This window comes from Paroedura picta, chromosome 12 (genome assembly GCF_049243985.1).
Source record: "Paroedura picta isolate Pp20150507F chromosome 12, Ppicta_v3.0, whole genome shotgun sequence".
NCBI lineage: Eukaryota > Metazoa > Chordata > Lepidosauria > Squamata > Gekkonidae > Paroedura > Paroedura picta.
In genome coordinates this window covers 51,423,651-51,446,386 of record NC_135380.1, presented here as the reverse complement: position 1 = coordinate 51,446,386, position 22,736 = coordinate 51,423,651, and the positions used below count along the sequence as shown (strand labels likewise).

Below are 22,736 nucleotides of genomic sequence, written 5' to 3'. Positions count from 1 at the left end.
GAGTCCCCAAGGAGACCGACCCCTTGTGAGAATGCATTCTGCAAAGCCAGAGGCATTTGCACATCAGAAGCACTCCCTTGAGAATCTGCACATCAAAGCCAGTTCCCTGCTTCCTTCACAGTTTTGCCCAACCAAGAAACGGCAACTGGGGCTGTGCGAGAGAAGGGAGGGTGCAAATCCATTTTTACTGCGTGTTCAAACTCAGTGCTGTGTAAAAGTTAACACAAACTCTTGCTTGGAGGCTGATAAGGAGTCCAGACGCTTGACCCTCAGTGACACCCTCTGGAGCATCCCCTCAACCTCTGTTATTCCAGCAAGATATTATTATCCTGCATATTTGTGGGATATCTTCATGATTCTAATTTACTGCTAATTTACGCTGTCCTTAAAGCTGCACTCTCATGATTCCTATTTCACACTCTGAGGAAGTGTGCATGCGCATGAAAGAATAAAACTTCACTGGACTTTGAATCATAGAATCCTAGAATTGGAAGGGACCTCATGGGTCATCTAGTCCAACCCTCTGCACTATGCAGGACACTCACATCCCAATCGCTCATCTACTGTTAACTGCCACCCCCTTGAGCCCCCTTCACAGAATCAGCCTCTCCGTCAGATGCTCTCCAGCCTCTGTTTAAACATTTCAGACTTAAAGGTGCCACTGGGCTCAAATTCTGTTCTGCCAGTTCAGCCCAACACGGTTATGCGCCTGAATCCCCTCACCCTCTCTTGCTTGGAATGAGCAGCGGTGTGTTTGTGTATGGAGATTAGGCTCCCATCCTGATCACATTCATGTCTGCTTCTCCATACAAGGGGCCAGGGAGTAAAAGGCAACCATCTCAATGTTTGCATAAAGCATTGCAGGATTTTAAAAGCTTCAGATACATTATTTCATTAATCCTTAAGCACCGCCCCTGCAAGGTAGGTCCGTGCTGCTCTCCCCATATCCCAGACAGTGTACTAAGCCCAGGCAGAAGATGATTTGTCAGGCACTGCGAGCTTTCAGCCAGGAGAAGCCGGCTCCTAACAGCAAGCCACCCCGCTCCGCCCGTGCATGCTATGCGCCTCAGCGCAGCCGGGCACCACCAGAGTGGTCTGCAGCAGACGTCGGAGCAGCCAGGCGTGGCCCCAGTCAGATGCTAGAATGGGGGGCAGGATGCACGCCGTGCCCGGAGGGAGGATTCCGTTCTGCAGCTTGATTCTGCTTTTGAACTTCTCCCCCCAGGGCCCTTTGCATGTGCACCGCGCATGGCACTCAAAATGCAAGCGCCAGGGGAGGAGAGCTCCCTGGCTGCTTTGGGTGCAGGTGTGTGTGTGTGCCTGGGGGGGGGGGGGGATTGATGGACCCCTCTCCTAGTCAAGAGCCACCCCTGGCGAGCACCGAGGGCCACGCCGGCCCTGCCCCAGGCAAGGAGGCAGAGCCCGGATCCCACCCGCTGTGCGCGGCACCCTCCCCCGCGGAGGTCTCCTTGTGGCGCCAGGCGAAGTTCCCGGGGGACGAGGCTCCGGCAAGGAAGTTTCCCCTTTGGCCACCCCTGGGCAACTTAGCCCAAACTTGCCCTAGCGCTTCTGAGGGGCGGGCCAGGCCCCCCCTCTCCCCCCCCCCCCGCGCGGCTACTCGCCTCTTCGTCGTCCTGCACGCTGAGCGGGATGTCCAGCATGCACATCGGGAAGGGCTGCACCAGCGCCTTCTGCACGTTGAACAAAGCCTTCGCCTCCATCTTCCAGCCGCCCGGAGGACGCGCGCGGGGGGGGGGGGGGGGAGAGAGAGAGAGAGAGAGAGAGCGGCGCCACCGCCCCGGCCCCGGCACCAGCTCTCCCTGGCGCCCCACGCGGCACTCGGGCGGGCGGGCGGGGGGGGGGGCGGGCGGGGAAAGCCCTCCCGCCAGCTGCTGCCCCGCTCTTCACGCGCCCGCCCGCCCGCCGAGGCACAACAGGTCCTCCGCCGCCTCCTCCGCCTCCTGCTGCTTGCTGCTGCTCGGCTGCCCCAGCCCTGCCTGCGACGGGCTCTCGGGAGAGCTGGGGGGGGGGGGGGGCGAGCGAGCCTGTCCTTGGCGCCCCGGGCGGGGAACCCGGGCGAGACGGCAGCAGTCGCGGGCTCGGCTCTGGGCTGTCCAGCCACGGGGGATTTGGTGCCTTGACGTATTGGCCGCCCCTCCCATAACGGGCTCGCAGCGGGTCACAATGTCCGTGTTAAAAAAACCCATTAAAACAATTCTGGACATTCATCCATCTACAAAACAGACTCCGAACATTTAAAAACCATGGGGGTCTACAACCCACGAACCCCCCCCCCCCCGAAAACCTAGTCCCGGGCTTCCTGGGTGGTCTCCCCTCCAATGACCCACCCAGGGTGACCCAGATTAGCTTCCAAGATCTGACAAGGTCAGGCTGGCTGGACCACCCAGGAAATGGTCACCCACTTTCCTGACAGGTGTTATTTTACTTTAAAAGCAAAACTTGCCCTGCTTCCTTTTCAATACCATACAACAAAGTCCACTTCTGAGATGGCCCGTGGAAAGCCAGACCCCGGCTTGGTCAGAGGCTTAGTAAGGGCACCAGACCAAGCAGAGCAGCACCACTGGAAGCTTCTCCCCTGGTCCTCTGCCTATAAACTAACAAACAAAGGTGTCTGGCGGTTGAGCACTACTTCAGGCGAGGAGAAAAGGAAGGACACTCATATGCACCTGCATACTCATGCATGTGTGCTCATGCGCACTAGAGCTTCAAAACAGAAGCTATGCAGAGAGAGCTCTGGCCCACAGGTCAAATGCCTTTCTTAACTTGCCCCAAGGAGCACTTCCTGCTCCCTGAGGTAATGAAGAATCAGGAGTGGGGATGCATGCCTCAGCTTGGCCGCCTTGGCAATCACCGAAGCCCGAGGCGGCGCATAAGAGGCCAGCTCCGTGGCCCTCCTCTCCATGCTGTGGCGCTGGCCTCCTGCACACTGCCTCGGGCTTTGGTGATTGCCAAGGCGGCCGAACCGAGCTAAGGCACACATCCCAAATCGGGAGCTCGCCCTGAGCATAAACATGTCTACGTGTGGCTCTCCAGTACATGCTTCGGAGGCGGGTTGAGCCCCCCCTCTCTGCCTGTCAGGCTTAGGGTGGCTTCATCCATCCTTGTTTCCACTATATTGTCAACCATGAACAGATGTGGTGCATTTTTAACAACATTGATTTATTGTACTTAAACGATTATTAGCTGCCTTTCAACCTCAAAGGACTAAGCAGCTTGCAATGTAAACAAGGCAGACTCCAATTTAAAATCTCAATTAGGACAGCCAATAAATAAAACCTAAGCTATTCAAATGCAGTCCTAAAAAGCCAACAACCACCTGTCTTCAACTGCCGCCCGAAGATGGAAAGTGAGGGGCCAGGCACTCCCCCTCCCTCCAGGAGGTTGTTCTGTAGTTGTGGGCCTGGCACCAAAAAGGCCCTGGCTTGTGAGTCCTCCTGGCAAGCTTCTTTGATTGGTGGGACAGTCAGGAGGGCTGACTGGGCCAATGAATAATTTAAAGCAAAAAGAGAGCAATCTGCGTAATACCCAATTTGTGACCGGGGGGGGGGGGAGAGATCTGAAGAGGAAGGGCGGAACAGCACCAGCCACGCACCCCTGGGGACAGCCCAGCATCCGTCAGCTTACTCCTGCAGCCCTAAAGATTCATGCCCTAGATTTACCCCCCCCCCCCCCGCTTTCTTAGAAAGGTAAAACAAGACAATAGTGGAACAAGGCCTGTAGGAAGTAGGCAGAGCCAGAATTCCCAAAAGAGGAGCTGACAGACTCTGGCCAAGTAAACAAAAGAAATGAAGCTTTTCCTAATGTGTTATTTCCCTACCAGGAAAAGCCTCACCAGTTCAGTGTCTGCATCTACCTGCTGCTCAGTGCACAGGAGCAGGGCCTCCAGGAGAAAATGGGCAGCCCAATTCACAAGAGACGGACATCTAGCTTCTGTGCAAGTACCATAACGCCCTGGATATCTGCCCTGCGCATGTTTCACCCTGCTGGAAATGTCTTTGTGCCAGGGCACTAGCACAATCATGTCCCAAGTACCTGCCTTCCCACTTTGAGCGCAACTGAGCCTCCCCACCCTCAGCTTTCCCCCTTCCATGGTCACAACCGCCTTAGAAGGGAAGGCCTTAGCATGCCTGTAACAAAAGGGAAAGGGGCATGGGGGACAGGACAGGCCTCATAGCACACCACCTTGAGACCTGCACCTGCAAGGTGAGGAACAGGAAGATCTACTTCGAAAGCACACAGGCTCTCTCAACCAGGGTTTTGTGATGGCCTGGGACGGGTTTCCCAAATGGGTGGGAATTAATTTTAATGCATCTTTAAAATGTATTTAACATTTATCAGGTGTTTCTTGACGCCTCCAAAATGTTTCAGAGGTTTCTCAATGGTGAAAAAGTTGAGAACAGCAGATCAAAAGTGTGCAGAATGGGCTTGGCCAGGTGCAGAAGTTGTGAGAAGCCCTTTAGCTGTGTGTCCCTCCCTGTTTGGAAACGCTTCACAGTTGAATTTTTACCTCTCCCACAGCTCCTGCTCTCAGCTGTGACGTGCAGCTTGCACCCTCTGGCCTCAGATCTCCAACTGAGAAAGTTTCTCCTGCTGCATTTCTCCCTGAGCAGGACAAGGCAAAGGGTGACCACAACCGCACTGGGCATTACAGGAAGGCTTGCCAGTGAGCCTCGGGGAAAGCACCCTGCCCCTTTAACAGAGGCTACGGGCCTCTGAAGCTTTGCATGGCGTGGACGTGGACAAAAACACCCCATTTGGCCTCCATTACAAATAGGCCGTTTTCCCCCTCCAGGCCAGTCGGCCGTGCCAGACTCCCAACACTCATTCTTGAGGATCCATAACCGTTTGGCTTGTGCTACCGACGCACGGAAGACCACTAGCAAGGCGGAATGAAGATTCGTTGCCCCCAAGCAAATGATACCTGTGGCCTACTGGCTCCCAGCCCCAGGAGGGGATGTCTAGCACCTTCCGTGCTTCTGGGGGCGGGAACTATCTAGTCCCACCCCCTGCTCAGTGCAGGGTCAACCTCAAGCATCCAGGAGAAGGATCTGTCCAGCCGCTGCTTGGAGACCCCTAGTGAGGGGGAGCTCCCCATCTCCTGAGACAGTTCCACTGCTGAACTACTTGGACTGTGAAATTTTTTTTCCTGATGTCTATCTGATATTTTCTACATGTAGTTTAAACCCATTACTACAGGGTCGTATCCTCTGCTGCCAACAGGAACCATTCCCTGCCCCCCTCCAAGTGACCACCTTTCAAATATTTAAAGGGAGCAATCCTGTCCCCCCTCAACCCTCTCTTCACCAGGCTGAGCATTCCCAAAACATTCCCCAAAGCCTCTCCTCCTAGGGTTTGGTCCCCAGGCGCCCTCAGATCCTCCTCCTCCTTGCTCTCCTCTGCCCCCTCTCCATTTTGAGCACGTCCTTTGGGAAGTGAGGCCTCCAGAACGGCACACGTGGTTTGCAGTGGGACGAGGACATCTTGCGATTGTGATGTGATGCCTCTGTTGATGCAGCCCAAGTTCTCTGAGTTCCAGTGGCAGGATATTATTTTCATCTGCGGCAGGGGGGGGAGGGTCTGTCCAGGACGGCATTGCATGTTTTTAGCAAAGAAGCATGAAAAGAAAGTTTATCCAAACAACAGCCAAGTGCCTGAGCAGGAGGAAATCTCCACCCAAGGCATTGTTTGGAGCCCAGATCATGGGGGGGGGGGGGGACATGAAGCTCCCCAGGAACCAACTGCTGCAGCAGACCCTATTTGCACTTCATTGTCCCAGCACACCGTGAGGAAGGGGCCGCCTGCAGCAAGCTGGCCACTTCTGCAATGAGCCAGGCTACAAAAGGCCTGAGCTAAGATGTACCTGTCTTTTAAGGTGAACAGACAGATTTCTAGAACATTCGACCAAGAGCAGCATGCACATGCACTGGGCCAGGGATCAGACCCTGCCTGGGCTTATGAGACTGCAATGCAGGACATCCTTATGGGGAATGCCCATTGGAAGCCTGCACTGACCCAATTTCCTCCCTGCTTCCCCATCCCATTCATGGGTCCATGCTGAGAGCAGCAGATTTGTGGATTAGGCCTACTGGGGTGCAATGGGAAGAGACCCTGCTTCTCCCTTCTCTTTCAGGGTTGCCAGCTGGCCAGGAAAATTCTCCAGGCTGCTGTTTTGCCTTTATCAGCAGGGTGGAGTCATGGTTAAGAGCGCAGCTGCCAGTCGGATGAGCCACGTCTGATGCTCTCAGCCTCACCCACCTCACAGGGTGCCTGTTAGGGTTGCCCGCCCTGGCGCTCTCTTACGGTGCTACCCGCCTCGGGCTTCGGTTCTCAACGAAGCAGCCAAAGCACACAACCCTGGTGTCTGTTGTGCGGAGTGAAAAGCAGGGTATAAAAACCAAGTCCCCCTTTCCTTCTTTAAATACAAAGTTGTCTTTGGGTGGCCTGAATGGCTCATGTTTGCCCAAACTCATTGGACCGCAGAAGCTAAACCAGGTTGGCCCTGGTTAATACGCGGAGGGGAGAAGTTCAGGGTCCACCAAGGAAGTTCAGGGTCCACCAAGCAGACCCCCCCTCTGCTCCTCTCCACTTCCACAAGTTGGCTGCAACTTTTCTGCCCTTTCCACCCCCAGCTCCAGAGGATAAAAAGGATCTTGCAAGTGCAGAAAGAGAGACAAACTGAAAAGCTATTCCACATAGGCATCAGGATGCTAAAAAGTTCAAGCACTGGAACTGGATGGGGTGGACATTCAAAATCTGGACAGGGCAAAATCCTTTACAACAAGCTTTCTCAACCTGCATTTTGTGAAGCCCTGGGGTTTCTTGATGGCCCTGGAAGGGTTTCCTGAATAGGTGGGAATTAATTAACTTTTTATATAGTTTTTAAAATTGTTAAACATTTATCAGGTGATATGGCCATATATGATCATGTTGAGTGATACAGCCCCTCCCCAAATGGCCAATGATGGGCCTGGAGGGGGTGGAAGGGGAGGGGCCCCGGGTGGGTGTGGCCACAGCTCTGCTTCCCCACCATAATCTGCATGAATTGCCACTTCTGGGGTTTCTAATAGTCTGTAGATTTTTTTTATGGGGGGGGGGGTTCTCAATGGCTTTTAATCCCCATCCAGCAGACTGAATTTGACCCTGCCAAGCTTGGCAAGGTTTCTGTCCACACATGCCTATCACTGAGCAAGGACAGGTATCCAGGGATGACTTGCATGTGTGAATGGGATCTCAAGCATCACGGGCACCATTTGAACACAGAGTCCATTTGCATGTAGATCATGCAAAAATGCCCATACAACCGTACGATAATTTGCTAACTGGACATGCCTGCATGTGTGAACTGGCCTTTTCTACAGGCAGAGCAGTACTTCTGTCTGCTGTACCACTTGACACCAGAGGGTTCCCCTCACCCCCAACAGAATACAGCAACCCACGCCAGACAAGACATGCATGCAAAATGAATCCACAATCAAGATGCTACAAACCACTGACTGGCCTTTTTAACATGCCAGAACATCAATTAGCACTGCAGAGCAAACAGATCATGCCCATTAAAGAGGGAAAACTAATTAGTTGGCTGAGGGATGACACACGATTAGCGCGGGTTGGAGTCCCCCTCCCCACCCATTTCACAGCTCCAAAAATCAGTGGGGATTTTCGCTCTGGGCACCAAAATGCTCCAAAGGCAGAGGGCCAGCACTGCGGTTTAAGTTTCCAAGCGAAAATAAAATTCTGCTGTGCGTTTTGGGCACCCCCCTCCCTCCGCCAAGCAGGTACTGGGCTCCATCTCCATGGAGACAGCTCCCAGGCACCGCTGCCATCTCTACAGAGCCTAGCAAGATTCAGCCTGTGTTTGCAAGAGGAACCCCAAGATATCAAAACATCTTTCCCCGCCATCCTTCTGGCTCTGAATGGACAGGGACAAGAGGTCTCCGGGGCACCCCCGGAAGGCCCTCCTTAGGAGGCCAACAAGCTTCCAGGGGTTTCATTGGTGGCTTCATCAACTCTTCTGTCTGATTAATCCAAAAGATGGAACCTGGGGCACAGGCATGCCAGGAACATCCGCCTGCTAATTCACTTGTGGGTTACTGGGGAGGGGCTGTTTGGTTTGGGGGATTTTATTGTGGCATGACATGAAAAAAGGAACCCCTGAAATGGCCAGTTCCCTGGCACTGACCTGGGTGGGTATTTGTTCAGTTGTAGGAAAGCAGACATTTCACCTGGGAATGCCAAAAAAAGGCAGCTTTCCCAATTGCTGCAGGCAGCCAAGAGGTCTCAGTCAGTTCTCCAGCGGATTTATACATCGGCAAGAAAGACAGGCCAGCAGGAGTGGAATGAAAACCTCGTAAACGGCCCAGGAGGGCTTTCCCTTGTTTTCAGTGGTGCGTTTGCAAAGGGAACCCAGGGTCTTGGGAACACATGCATCCATTTAAACTGGACCAATTGGTTGAAAAGCAGGTGGTAAATCGACTAAAAATTCCTGGGCTGATGGCCCTAAACATGTCTTCCCCTCCCCCGTCTGCAAAAATCCAGTGGTGCTATCCATGCGCAGGACTTGTTTCTTCCACTGGCTGAAGGACTACCTGCGGTTGCCATGGAGACGGCATTTCCATTCCGCGCCGCCTCCCCCCCCCCCCCCCCCCCGTTGCTTGCAAAGGGCTTTCCCCTTGACGGGGAACCCGAAGAGCATTCCAGGAACGGCTGCTTCTGGCGCGTGCATTTCGCTCGCAGGAGTGCCCCTTTCCCCAGCCGCAAGCTCCTAGGGCTCGGCTCGCACATGCCGCAGTGGCGCAAGGAGAGGCCTGACCCGGGTCGCCTGGGCGCGGCCCCCTTCCCCCCCAGGGCCGACCCCAGAGCAAATCTCAGCAGCAAGCATCTAGCGACAAGAAACATCGCAGCAGCTCAAGCCAGCCCGGCGTGGGGATGGGCTGCAGCCGCTCAGGAGGAGGAAATCCACACTCTCTGCACAAGCTTGTGGCACGTGCATTTTCCTCAGTGGGGTGTGCAAAATAAAGGCCCGAGGGCACTTTGTGAAATGCACTTTCAACCTCAAATGTAGAAGTGGCATTTTTTACAGTGGTCGCAAGGGAGGTGGCTCGGGGTGGCTGCCCTCCTCTGGGTGTGCAGGAGTGTCCAGGAGTGCATTTGAACAGCTCTGGCTGGTAAGCCAGATGTGGCCCTACCTGATCAGAACAGGGCTTGCTGCCGTGGAGCAGGCCCTGTGAACACCTGGATTAGATCACTGCAATGCATTCTAGGTAGGGCTGCCCTTCAAGACTGTTCGGAAGCAACAGAATGCTGCAGACCGAATGCTGACGGGGGGTGGGTTGTAGGGACCGTAGCACATTAATCTACACCGCTCTCAGTCACACTGACCCTTAAAACACTGCACAGCGTGGGGGTCAGCATCCCTTCTCCCAGGTGAACCGACCCGTCCGCTTCTGTCAACTTCAGGGGCTACCCAAGAAGGGTCCTGGTGGCAAAACTTGGAAGGTTCCTCTCTCTCCTTTATTCGTGTCTTCTGCCAGCAAGCAAAGGTTTTTTGTCTTCTTGGGCACATGCCCAGGAACTCTTATTGGTGTTTGTGTGTCTACATGCTTTTATTGAATTATCTAAATATTTCACATATACCAGCTGGGCCAAACTGTGGCTCTCCAGATGTCCATGGACGACAATTTGCGCATGCTGGCAGGGGCTCGTGGGAATTGTCATCCATGGACATCTGGAGAGCCACGGTTTGGCCACCCCTGGACACACCTTATGCTGCGGTTGTATTTGCCACCTGGGGGATTCTATTTGGATGGAAAGATGGCCCTGAAAGAGCTGGAACCATGCCATGAATGCAGCACGAAGGCCTGTGAGGCAGCCCTCTTTGGAGGAACTTAAGCCAGTCTGGCTCCGAGCCCTGAGGAACATGAGCCACGCCCACCATGAAGTAGGAAGCGAGCCCCTGCTGGGCTAGGAACCGGGAGGTCTCGGTTACCATCCCTGCCCTGAGCTTGGCTTCGTCAAGGTGGCCTTCTTCCAAACTACTTTACAAGGCTTTCTGGAAGCCGTAAGAAGAAGCCGGAATTCACGTGTGCTACTCTGATCTCCTTAGAGGATAAAAATGCCCCAGATCAGGGCCCTGTCAAGTTTCTTCATGGCGTGTGAGACGGAGCTCTTCTGCCAGGCCTTTGGTTGAGGCCGGGGAGGGATGCCCAGTGTTACAATCTGGGGGTCCCGCCCTATGCTAAATGAGATACTATTGAGTGCTATGGTAGTGGCTTGAGGCCTGAACAGCGATGTTTTTTGGGGGGGTCTTTTTCTCTTAAATCTATTGCCATCTTGATGTTAGTTTTTTGATGCTAGTTTTAATTGTGGGGATAAGGAATGTTTTACTGTTTTATTGTATTTATGGGGGTTTTTTAATTGTTTTATCTGTGAGCCACCCCAAGCCAGCACTAGGCAGGAGGGGCTGGATACAAATTCAAAAATAAAAAAATAGAAAAAATAAACAGTATATGAAAAATTCTGCACATCAGCTAAAACCTCAGTAGCATGCAGAATTCACAGCCACAAGCTATGCCAATGGCAACAGCCTTGCCTGGCATAAAGAATTAAAAACACTCACGGGGACTGATTTATCTATAGGCGTTATAATAGAGAAGAAGCCTGCGCAGACATGGGGAGGGCCATCCGCCATGCCCGGCTTCTAAGCCTTGAGAAGCAACTGAGTGGTGCTACTGAGGCAAAGCTACAAGGAGGTCTGTGAAAGTCCTGCCTCCTCCAACCATGCTGGGGCTTTCATTTTTCTTCCTCTGCTGCAGCGATTTTGAACCTCACCTGGGGTTCCAGGCTTGGACAAATGTTTCCACGAAAGACAGACAGATCCTCCAGGCCACTGCATGGCTACGGCATGTTCTCAGGTGAGCCAGTAACACAATGAGGCCCCCTGAGATGACATTTCCCATGCTGTGGGGTCTGTCTGGCACATATACGGATGCAGTAAAGATTCCCAGAAGCTTGAAGACAACATTTCAAATGGATTTCTTCACACAGAATTCTCCTGCATGGTACAATTACGCCCTGCACCTCAGGGACATCTTGGTTTTGCTCCCAACCCATTCCCAAAGCCAACGACTGAGCTGATCTCACGGCTTGGAACCCCCCCCCCCTTTGTCCAAACAAACTGAAGCCAATCCTGGTGACCAAGAAACTCAATCCTTGTGACAACAGTATTTCATGCACATGCGGTTCTTACCAAAGCAAAACATGTTGTCTCCGTTGACATAACATATGAAGACACCTGCTAGATCAGACCAGTACAGCTTGCTGGTTCACAGCGAAGCCAGCCAGTCTCCTAGTTCCAGTATTACTGCCTCTGACTATGGAGGTTCTCCCAAGTCACCATGGCTAGTAGCTGTTGATGGAGCTCTCCTCCGAGCATCCGTCTAATGAAGCCCTCTCAAAGTCATTACAGTCATGGCCACCTCACAGTGAATTCCACAATTTAATGACTTGATGAGTAAAGAAATGAAATAAAAAACTCTATGACGTCTGTCATTTCACATTATCCCACTGCCAAAGACCATCATGAGAGCTGTTTTAATATTTTTCTGTTAGTGTTTAAAAAACAACAACACCCAGTGCATTTGATAATTGTTCTTGCTTATTCATAAACCAGTTCTCTATTATTCTCAGTTTCATGGATGGGATGGGGCAATGGAAATGAGCAATGGAAACTTATTCAAATGTATGGTTCCAGAAGAAATGCAACATTTGAAACCTGGCCTCTCCTACTTAAGTGCATCTACCCAGCTCCCTGCTCTTCCAATCCCATTCCTTGACTTCCTGTAGCTTCCTTCCTCTGCCAGAAATGTGTCTAAGTTCTGTCTCCACCTTGCCTGTGAGCCTGAAAATCACTATTTTCCTGGGGCAAACAGAGAAGCTTCACTGAGTGACTAGACACACAAGTGTAACGATTAGTTTCCTGTAGTCCACAAGTGACTCAAACAGGAATGTGCAGTAACTTTTAAAACCTATGCATAGGGCTAAGAAGCACATTTAAAAGTGCAAGCAGCGCCTTGTTTACTGTACTTCATGAACAAGGTGCCCATTTTACAGAAAAAGAACTGAGGCTAAAGAGGAAATAACTAAGTCAAGGCCACAGGGAGGCCAGCCTGCAGGTGGGACCTGGGGAATCCCCAGGGCTTTTCTGCATGCAATAAATACAGTGAAATGCTTACCTAATGTAGGCGTCATATTCCGGCCACTCCGCATGACGTCACCCACATCCAGCGTCTCGGCAGTAACCGGCTGGCTACATCCTGCATTTTAAAGCACGAGTTTGGGAATCTCATAAAGTGGACTCACCACCCTAAAAAGTGCTAGCTTACAGAGAGCAACCAGCAGAGGGAAGTTATGGAGGCTCAAATGTGCTAAAGTCACCTGCCTCGTCCCGCCCTCGCACCCGCCTCCCTCTCCCTTGTTCCCGGGGATGGGAATGTCTTTTTTAAAATGGCAACATGCCTGGAGCAATGAATAGACAGACACACGTGCAGGCAAGGCAAGAAATAAAAGTCTATTTTTTTCAAAATTGTAACACAAAGCATGCCTCTCAAAAGTTTCCTCTCCCCCCCCCCCAAAAAAAAATCAGGAATGATATTAATTTTCAAATGTATCAAAGGACTCGTGATCCCATAATGGGTGGCGTTCAAAAAGCACTATGCATCTATGATTGTAGGCACAGGCATTCCAACAGAGAAGTATGAATTAAAAAATATATAGTGGGCATCGCAGGACCTTTAAACTGCATCAAAATATGGAGGAAGGGGATTGGTTGCCTGAATTGATTGACAGGCAGAAGAGAATCATGTATAAGGAGGGCTGCTCTCTTCCACCATTTCCAGAAGCAGATGTGGAGGGTGAGAAGAGTTTAAAGAAGGCAGACAAAGGCGAGACAGCTAAAAGCGGAGGAGGGGCTGGGAGGTGCAATGTGATTTAGCGCTATTCAGCTGGCGTAACGCTATTTTTACTGATGTGTGGAAATGGACCCAGAATTATGGCTCATCTCCGACCAACAGAGATCAGCTCCCCTGGAAGGTCTGTCACTGTACACCACTGTGGGGTTTCGACAACTCTGTTCCTTCAATTCAAGTCAGTGTTTTAGACTGCTCTAGCCCACTCCATGGGGAAGGCACTGGCAAACCACCCCGTATTGAGTCTGCCATGAAAACGCCAGAGGGCGTCACCCCAAGGGTCAGACATGACTCGGTGCTTGCACAGGGGATACCTTTACCTTTACCTTTACCTTTAGCCCACTCCATGACTGGGTAAGGGTCGGAGCAGGCAAAAAGGAAGGGGACAGGGAAAGAACTGTGCTCCATGCTGTCTCCTTAACTGATACCAAGAACGAACAACACCGCAAACTCCCTCCTCCCCAGAACTCCAGGATCTGGCAACCCCACAAGGCCACATAACAAATGTACGAAGTAACCATTAAAAGTCCAGGTTACGAATCCTCAAACCTCGGAATTAAGGACCCGGTGAGAGTCTGAATGGAGTATGTACCTGTTAACAGTTCCGCGACAAGTTATAATTGGAATTCTGATGAAGATTTATAATTTGAAAGCAGTATTACCAGAAGCTGTTTTAATTCTAAAGCCAGTCATAAGGGAGTTCTTGAGAAGCAAGTTAAAATAAGGAAGCTATTCTTGAAGCTCTTGCTTGAATCTTTTGTTATACATTTGCCTCTCACCGTCTTCGTGCTCGGCTACCCATACTGTATGGTCAATTTATTTTTGTAAACTCCATGTGGCAGTTGCAGACCTCCTACTATTACAACTGATCTCTAGACCAGTGCTCCTCAACCCCCGGTGCGGGGACTGAGACCGGTCCGTGCATCAGTCAGTACCGGGCTGCGGCTCCTCCTCGTCCTCCTCCCCAGCTGCTGCCTCGGGGGCTGCCCTGCCACTCTGCCACTGGCTCCCTTTGGTGCTCTCCAGTGGCCGCCATGGCTGGGGCTCCCCCTCGGTGTGGCACTGTGCAGCTGCTGCTGGCAGCGCCCCCCAACGGGTGAGGGGAAGTCAGGGGTGCTGGCAGGAAAGCAAGTGGAGCAGGGGCTCAGGCGTCAACGTCCCTCGGCAAAAGACTACCTCCCCCCCCCCGCTGGACCTCAGTAAAATTGTCAAGCGTTGACTGGTCCCCGGTGATAAAAAGGTTGGGGACCACTGCGCTAGACAACCAAGATCAATTCCCCTGGAGAAGACGGCAGCTTTGGAGGATGGGCTCTTCCCAAGCCCCGCCCTCCCCAAGACCCACCCCTCAAAAGCTGCAGGTTTTTCCTAAATCCGACCTTTCCCTTCCCTTTCTGTTCCTTTACCCCAACTGAATTTTAAAATTATGAATTCCTTTGGGAGCTTAATGCAGACTACTATTAAAATGACACATCAGTGGTATTGGCTATATCAATATTTACAGAGAAAGCAGCCTGCTGAATAAATACTTTTGATACTGCCAGCCTATGATTAACACAGCTATTCACACATACCAAGCACGCCAAGACCAATCACCAACATTTCCCCAATTTCACACTCACAATGTGGAGGAACCCAGAATGCCCCCCAATAATCTCACAAGGCACCAGGGGCCTGACTTCGGATGCTTTCCACTCTGCAACCCCTTCCCTCCTCTCCGGGGGGAGGGGGTGTGTGAGAGAAGATGCAACAGAGCGGTTTGGGAAAGGGAGATCCAGGTGGGTCACCATTATGGTCTGAAGCAGCAGAGGCACCTTTCAAACCCGCAAAGTTCAATTCTGGGTGTCAGACTTGGTGACTTCTTCAGAGATACTGGAACATAAGACAAATTTGAATAAACGTTGGCTGGTCTTAAGGGTGACACTGGACCTCAATTCTGTCCCACTGCTTTGTTTGTTTGTTTGTTTATATTTATATACCGCCCTCTCCTGAGGCTCATGTTGATGGATCCAGGTGGGCAGCAGAACAAAGTTTGAGTCCGGTGGCCCCTTGAAGACCAACCAAGTCTAATTTGGGGTGTAAGCTTTCGTGTGCAGGCACACCGGCATGTACCTATTCAAGGTACACACTTCCGTGTGAACACGCACACTTCTTTGGAGAAGGAGAAAGGCTGGCATCCTGGGCAGTGGGGGCTGCCCCAAGATCTTCTGGATCCCTGCCCTCTTTGGCTTTCAGTCCTGGACGCTCGCTCTACTCCCCTCTCTCTAAAAGGAACAAAACAGTCCAATTGCTCTGACTGGCGCAACCCATTTGTGGTCAGCGTGTGACCAATTTGGGGGTCCCAGCCCTGCAACAGAAGACCAGCAGCACCTTAACTGCCGCCTTTCACATGCTGCTTGATGGCCCCTGGCCAGCCACTCTCTTTGCCGGAGAGCCAAGAGAGCCAAGACCTCAGCCCTTCTCTCCCCACCCCCACACCACCCCTCGCCACACGAGCCGATCAGATAGGTCCCTCTTTTGCCCCGGCTGCTAAGCTGGAAGTGGGAAAACTCAGCCCCAGGGATCCTACTGGGAACCCAGCGGCTAAGGGCCCCTCCAGCAGACCTACGAGCCGACTGACCGACATGATCCCTGCCTGGTGGACAGCAGTTGCGGCACTGAGCCATCCATGCCTCTACATCGTCGTCGTTGTCTGCCCATTTCCTGCGCCCTGCATGGGGAAGAGTTCAGGCATTTCCTGTGCAGCAAGGCAGCCCGTTTCTCCCTCGCTTCTCTGGAAAAGCTCACGCACAAGGGCCTCGCGCACTACCTCTGGCTGCGACAGTCCAAAGGATCAAGCTGTGGATGCGAGTTTAAGCAAGGCAGGAACCAGGACCGTGACCCGCAGGACAGCTGGAGCTGTCCAATTTCCCCACCCCCCGGCTGCAAAATCTGACCTTTCTCCTGCCGTGGTGCCTGCTCAGCAACATCACAGAACCTGGGCGATCCTCTCCCGCCACAAAGAGGGCATTTCTCGAAAGGGACGGCCTTCTCCACGGGGCTGCTCTGGCCCTGGCGGAGAGGATTTTCCGACCGTGAGGAAACTCAGACACATTCTTCATGACTGCTCCTTCCAAAACAATGAGTAACGTCCTCCCCCCCTCCTGCTCTGGCCCGGAGCTTAGGCTGCCCAACCAAACCACCTCACCTTGATGAAGCATGCTCTCCGCAGGTCCCTCCCCATGACCCGCAGCGGGCAGCCGGCCAAGGGAGGGGCTGGAAACCAAGCAACCAGCCTGTTTACCTCCACAACACGCACCTTAGAGTGCGCACGGCGGCGTGGGAGAAGGCTGTGCGGAGGGGGGGGAATGAACTATTAAGGCATCCAAGAAGACAGCAAGACAGTATCTCCCAATACAAATCAGACACCTGTATTCTCTTCTAGCTGGTTCGGAAGGGTCCATCCAAACACAAAATAAAATTTATGACTATTACTAATAATTATGAGAACCATGAGAACAATAATAATAATAATAATAATAATAATAATAATAATAATAATAATACCACTTTTGGGGGTAACCCGCCCTTCCTGGGTAGCTCACAGCAGGTAACAGTCTTCACATTTTATAAAGTATCTCATGACATTTCTGAAAAATCTCACATTTAAGATCGTTCTTTTGTCTTTGATGCTTTAGATTGTTTTAAGATGATGCATATAATATGGTTTAGAACCAGATTACATAATTTCATATAGAAAGAACACCAACTTGGATGGAAGCTCTCCCCCTTGTTTTTTGTTTCATTTGTTTTTGTCGTGTATTTTTACCCTGTTCTTTATTGGTCGGAATAGCATCATCCCTTTGCATCCCCCCCTGCCTGTTTCCTGCATCAGCCCCCGCCTAGGGTTCCCAGAGGAGGGAGGGGTTGAGTTGCCAGATCTAGGTTAGGAAACCTCTAGAGATTTGGAGGTGAAGCCTGGGGGGGGGGGCAGGGACCTCAGGGCGGTACAAAGTCCTAGAGTTCACCTTCCAAAGCATCCATCTCCTCCAGGGGAACTGACCTCTATGGTCTGGAGATGAGCTGGAATTCCAGGGGATCCCCAGGCCCCACCTGGAGGCTGGCATCCCTCCGTCCCCCTCCCAAGCAGCCCTTTCCTCCAGGGGAACTGAGCTCTGTAGTCTGGAGATGGGCTGGAATTCCAGGGGATCCCCAGGCCCCACCTGGAGGCTGGCATCCCTCCGTCCCCCTCCCAAGCAGCCCTTTCCTCCAGGGGAACTGAGCTCTGTAGTGTGGAGATGGGCTGGAATTCCAGGGGATCCCCAGGCCCCACCTGGAGGCTGGCATCCCTCCATCCCCCCCCCCCCCAAGCAGCCCTTTCCTCCAGGGGAACTGAGCTCTGTAGTCTGGAGATGGGCTGGAATTCCAGGGGATCCCCAGGCCCCACCTGGAGGCTGGCATCCCTCCGTCCCCCTCCCAAGCAGCCCTTTCCTCCAGGGGAACTGAGTTCTGTAGTCTGGAGATGGGCTGGAATTCCAGGGGATCCCCAGGCCCCACCTGGAGGCTGGCATCCCTCCGTCCCCCCCCCAAGCAGCCCTTTCCTCCAGGGGAACTGAGCTCTGTAGTCTGGAGATGGGCTGGAATTCCAGGGGATCCCCAGGCCCCACCTGGAGGCTGGCATCCCTCCGTCCCCCTCCCAAGCAGCCCTTTCCTCCAGGGGAACCGAGCTCTGTAGTCTGGAGATGGGCTGGAATTCCAGGGGATCCCCAGGCCCCACCTGGAGGCTGGCATCCCTCCGTCCCCCTCCCAAGCAGCCCTTTCCTCCAGGGGAACTGAGCTCTGTAGTCTGGAGATGGGCTGGAATTCCAGGGGATCCCCAGGCCCCACCTGGAGGCTGGCATCCCTCCGTCCCCCCCCCAAGCAGCCCTTTCCTCCAGGGGAACTGAGCTCTGTAGTCTGGAGATGGGCTGGAATTCCAGGGGATCCCCAGGCCCCACCTGGAGGCTGGCATCCCTCCGTCCCCCTCCCAAGCAGCCCTTTCCTCCAGGGGAACTGAGCTCTGTAGTCTGGAGAGGAGCTGGAATTCCAGGGGATCCCCAGGCCCCACCTGGAGGCTGGCATCCCTCCGTCCCCCCCCCCAAGCAGCCCTTTCCTCCAGGGGAACTGAGCTCTGTAGTCTGGAGAGGAGCTGGAATTCTAGGGGATCCGCAGGCCCCACCTGGAGGCTGGCATCCCTCCGTCCCCCCCCCCAAGCAGCCCTTTCCTCCAGGGGAACTGAGCTCTGTAGTCTGGAGATGGGCTGGAATTCCAGGGGATCCCCAGGCCCCACATGGAGGCTGGCATCCCTCCGTCCCCCTCCCAAGCAGCCCTTTCCTCCAGGGGAACTGAGCTCTGTAGTCTGGAGATGGGCTGGAATTCCAGGGGATCCCCAGGCCCCACCTGGAGGCTGGCATCCCTCCGTCCCCCTCCCAAGCAGCCCTTTCCTCCAGGGGAACTGAGCTCTGCAGTCTGGAGATGAGCTGGAATTCCAGGGGATCCCCAGGCCCCACCTGGAGGCTGGCATCCCCCAGTCCCCCTCCCAAGCAGCCCTTTCCTCCAGGGGAACTGAGCCCTGTAGTCTGGAGATGGGCTGGAATTCCAGGGGATCCCCAGGCCCCACCTGGAGGCCGACATCCCTCTGTCCCCCTCCCAAGCAGCCCTTTCCTCCAGGGGAACTGAGCCCTGTGGCCTGGAGATGGGCTGGAATTCCAGGGGATCCCCAGGCCCCACCTGGAGGCTGGCATCCCTCTGTCCCCCTCCCAAGCAGCCCTTTCCTCCAGGGGAACTGAGCTCTGCAGTCTGGAGATGAGCTGGAATTCCAGGGGATCCCCAGGCCCCACCTGGAGGCTGGCATCCCCCAGTCCCCCTCCCAAGCAGCCCTTTCCTCCAGGGGAACTGAGCCCTGTAGTCTGGAGATGGGCTGGAATTCCAGGGGATCCCCAGGCCCCACCTGGAGGCTGGCATCCCTCCGTCCCCCCCCCAAGCAGCCCTTTCCTCCAGGGGAACTGAGCTCTGTAGTCTGGAGATGGGCTGGAATTCCAGGGGATCCCCAGGCCCCACCTGGAGGCTGGCATCCCTCCGTCCCCCTCCCAAGCAGCCCTTTCCTCCAGGGGAACTGAGCTCTGTAGTCTGGAGAGGAGCTGGAATTCTAGGGGATCCGCAGGCCCCACCTGGAGGCTGGCATCCCTCCGTCCCCCCCCCCAAGCAGCCCTTTCCTCCAGGGGAACTGAGCTCTGTAGTCTGGAGATGGGCTGGAATTCCAGGGGATCCCCAGGCCCCACCTGGAGGCTGGCATCCCTCCGTCCCCCCCCCCAAGCAGCCCTTTCCTCCAGGGGAACTGAGCTCTGTAGTCTGGAGAGGAGCTGGAATTCTAGGGGATCCGCAGGCCCCACCTGGAGGCTGGCATCCCTCCGTCCCCCCCCCCAAGCAGCCCTTTCCTCCAGGGGAACTGAGCTCTGTAGTCTGGAGATGGGCTGGAATTCCAGGGGATCCCCAGGCCCCACATGGAGGCTGGCATCCCTCCGTCCCCCTCCCAAGCAGCCCTTTCCTCCAGGGGAACTGAGCTCTGTAGTCTGGAGATGGGCTGGAATTCCAGGGGATCCCCAGGCCCCACCTGGAGGCTGGCATCCCTCCGTCCCCCTCCCAAGCAGCCCTTTCCTCCAGGGGAACTGAGCTCTGTAGTCTGGAGATGGGCTGGAATTCCAGGGGATCCCCAGGCCCCACCTGGAGGCTGGCATCCCTCCGTCCCCCTCCCAAGCAGCCCTTTCCTCCAGGGGAACTGACCTCTATGGTCTGGAGATGAGCTGGAATTCTAGGGGATCCCCAGGCCCCACCTGGAGGCTGGCATTCCTCTGTCCCCCTCCCCTCAGTCACACTAGGGTGCTCTTTCTTCTAGTGGCAATTGATTTTGACATGCTATTATTCCATTATAACTATCCTCCAAATTCCAAGATTCTGTTTTTTTTTAAGTCTTCAGTCCCTTTCCTTGCAGAGTTATTACAGGAAAGGCATATCTTGTGACAAAAGAGGCTACACATGTACTTAAAAAATGAAAGCTGAGAATTCAGAGGACATGATAAAGTAGTAATGATGTGTCCACTGCAGAGTCTCCTTTTTTAAAAGGTCACCTGTGAAAGAAAGATGTGAAAGATGCCGATGCAGGGAGGACTAAGAAAACCAGGACTTCTCCTTCAAGATGGGTGCGATCCAGCTTTTGGTGTACTCTTTCCCAAAACACTCCAGCCAAGTAAGTTTGAGAAATGTCACAGGGAGACTGGGAATTCCAGAAGGTGCAGGAGAGCACCAGGAGGCTGCAGGGAAGCAGGGGGAAAACCTGCTTTCTAATAAGCATCCAAGCCATGAATTAAACTACAGTTTGTCACCAAAACCACAAGAAAACTGAAACTATTTGTATCAGTTCGGGATCCTGCTTTCTGCTTCCTACTGCTTTTGGCAAGGAGCAGGAAGTGGGAGTTTAAAATGGTTCAAAACCATTTAACCCCTGCTTTCTTCTCCCCGCAAAAAAGTGGAGAGCAGAAAGCAGTAATTTAAATCTGCTTTCTTCTCTTCGTAAACCAACACAAATAATCATGATTCGCCTTAGAATTCATAGGAGTTTGTGGCGTCTTTTTAGCTCAAGCGTCCTCACTCAGGGTTTCATGAAATGGGGTTTCTTGGCAGTCCTGGAAGGGTTTCCTGAATGGGTGGGAGTTAATTCGTTTTTTAAAAAATCTGTTAGAAGCAGCAGTGTTGGTTCTTATATGCCGCTTTTCTCTACCCGAAGGAGTCTCAAAGTGGCTTCCATTCACCTCCCCTTCCTCTCCTGACAACAGACACCCTGTGAGGGAGGGGAGGCTGAGAGAGCCCTGAGATTACTGAAGAAGAAGAAGAGTTGGTTCTTATATGCCGCTTTTCTCTACCCGAAGGAGACTCAAAGCAGCTTACATTCGCCTTCCCTTCCTCTCCTGACAACAGACACCCTGTGAGGGAGGAGAGGCTGAGAGAGGCCTGAGAAGAAGAGTTGGTTCTTAGATGTCACCTTTCTTTACCCAAAGGAGTCTCAAAGCGTCTTCTAATCACCTTCCCTTCCCTCTCCCTGTGAGGTGGGTGAGGCTGAGAGAGCCCCAATATTCCTGCTCATTCAGAACAGGTTTTCCGTGCCGGGCTGAGCCCAAGGTCACCCAGCTGGCTACATGTGGGGGGAACAGGGAATCAAACTGGGCACGCCAGATTAGGAGCCAGCACTCCTAACCACTAAACCAAGCCCTACACATTTATCTGGTGATATGACCATATATGAGCATGTTGACCTGCCCCCGCTCCCCAGATAGCCAGTGATGTGCCAGGAGGGCATGGGAAGGGGAGATGCCCCAGGGGGGCATGTCCACAGCTCTGCTTCCCAACCCTATTCTGCATGATTGTGCTACTTCTGGGTTTTCTTGAAGCCTAAAGAATGTTTCAGGGGTTTCTCAGCAGTGAAAAAGTTAAGAAAGGCCATTTTAGCTTGTGAACATTTGCTTCGCAAAACACAAATCGGCCAAAATTTTCATCAAACTTTAGTTCACTTCCATCCCTAGACCCACCCAACCCTAAATCCATTCCCTCTAATGTCTGGGGACCCACTGCACAGCCACCCCCACCCCCACCCTCACAGACTTGTGTAAGTTCCGGGTTGGCTGCAGGGAGGGGAACCAAAGCAGAAAAGTTCCCTTTCAAGTGTCCATCTCCTTTCTTTCTCTCTCTATTGGCCTGTTTCCCGATGCCCAAAGTCTCCTGCAAAAGGAAGGAACAATGGGAAAGGCTTGAGGATGAAAGCAGGTCAGGATCCCTGGACAGCTCTTTGCCGTTTTCATGGATGCCTGCCAGGTCATGCAAAGGCCCTCCACTGACTCCCTTCATGCGATGGTGTCAAATATGCTTCTCCCAAGCTCGGGCCTCTTCCTGGAACCCTGCCTGGTTTTCTATGGTAGAACTCCAGCTTCTCCCTGCCGAGAGCCTTCAAGTTGGACCGCGAAGAAACCCAGCTGCTCACTGACAGAAACGGCCTGTTTGTTTTTCAGGTTTCTACCGTGCCAAGTGGCTGCATCTCCAGGCCGATGCTGGAGGAGGTGGACTGAGCAAGGCAGCTCCTGTGCCCCTCCGCAAAGAAGGGCCCCGTGAGAATGCAGCCTGCTTTGAGTTTGATCCTAAGCAGTACACTGTAAAGTAAAACAAGCCCCCCCCCCACACAGGTGACATGGTGCTTACAATGCCTTACCTGCCCCCTCCAAGTGTTTTCAGAAACTTGGTAGGACCAAGTGGGGCTTCTTGGAGATCCAATTTGCTACGCATATTAGAATAACGTTTTTTAGTGGCACCCATGTTTGTGATCTTCTTTCCTGCTCCTCCTCCCCAGTGTATTTATTCAGTTTCTTCCCCCTGACCTTCCTCTGGGTGTTTGGCTCTACCTCCTGCAGCAGACCTTCTGTTGTGCCCACCAACCTGCGGACAGATTTCCAAGGTGCCCCCTGGGGCAAAGGGACTGGGGACCCCCTGAAGCAGAACCTTGGTTCAGATGCAAGGCAAAGCCATGTGTTTGTGAAACCAGGGTTCAGTTCACAAGGATCATTTACCCTGAGAAATGCTGTTCCCATCACCTTTACTCCCCCACCTCCTTACCCAGCTGGTACCCCAGTAAGTATTATGGCAAGGACAGAACTAGAAAAGGAGACGAGCTGTGTTGGTTCCCAGAACAGCTAG

General features: G+C 53.2%; 1 protein-coding gene across 3 annotated transcripts in view; it reads right to left on the bottom strand.

The window, feature by feature from the left end:
* The window catches only part of RALGDS (ral guanine nucleotide dissociation stimulator), a 135,081-nt gene that overhangs the window by 89,954 nt on the left and 22,391 nt on the right, over positions 1-22,736 (bottom strand). Inside the window, exon 1 of one of the 3 annotated variants that reach the window (XM_077305883.1) lies at positions 15,917-16,096. The exons of 1 other annotated variant lie outside the window; for it this stretch is intronic. In XM_077305883.1, coding sequence (XP_077161998.1) covers positions 15,917-16,081 — 165 coding nt within the window. In that variant the 5' untranslated portion in view covers positions 16,082-16,096. Of the gene's footprint in view, positions 1-1,622; positions 1,766-15,916; positions 16,097-22,736 lie in introns of those variants that run through there. One more of the 3 variants, XM_077305884.1, reaches the window with a different exon arrangement.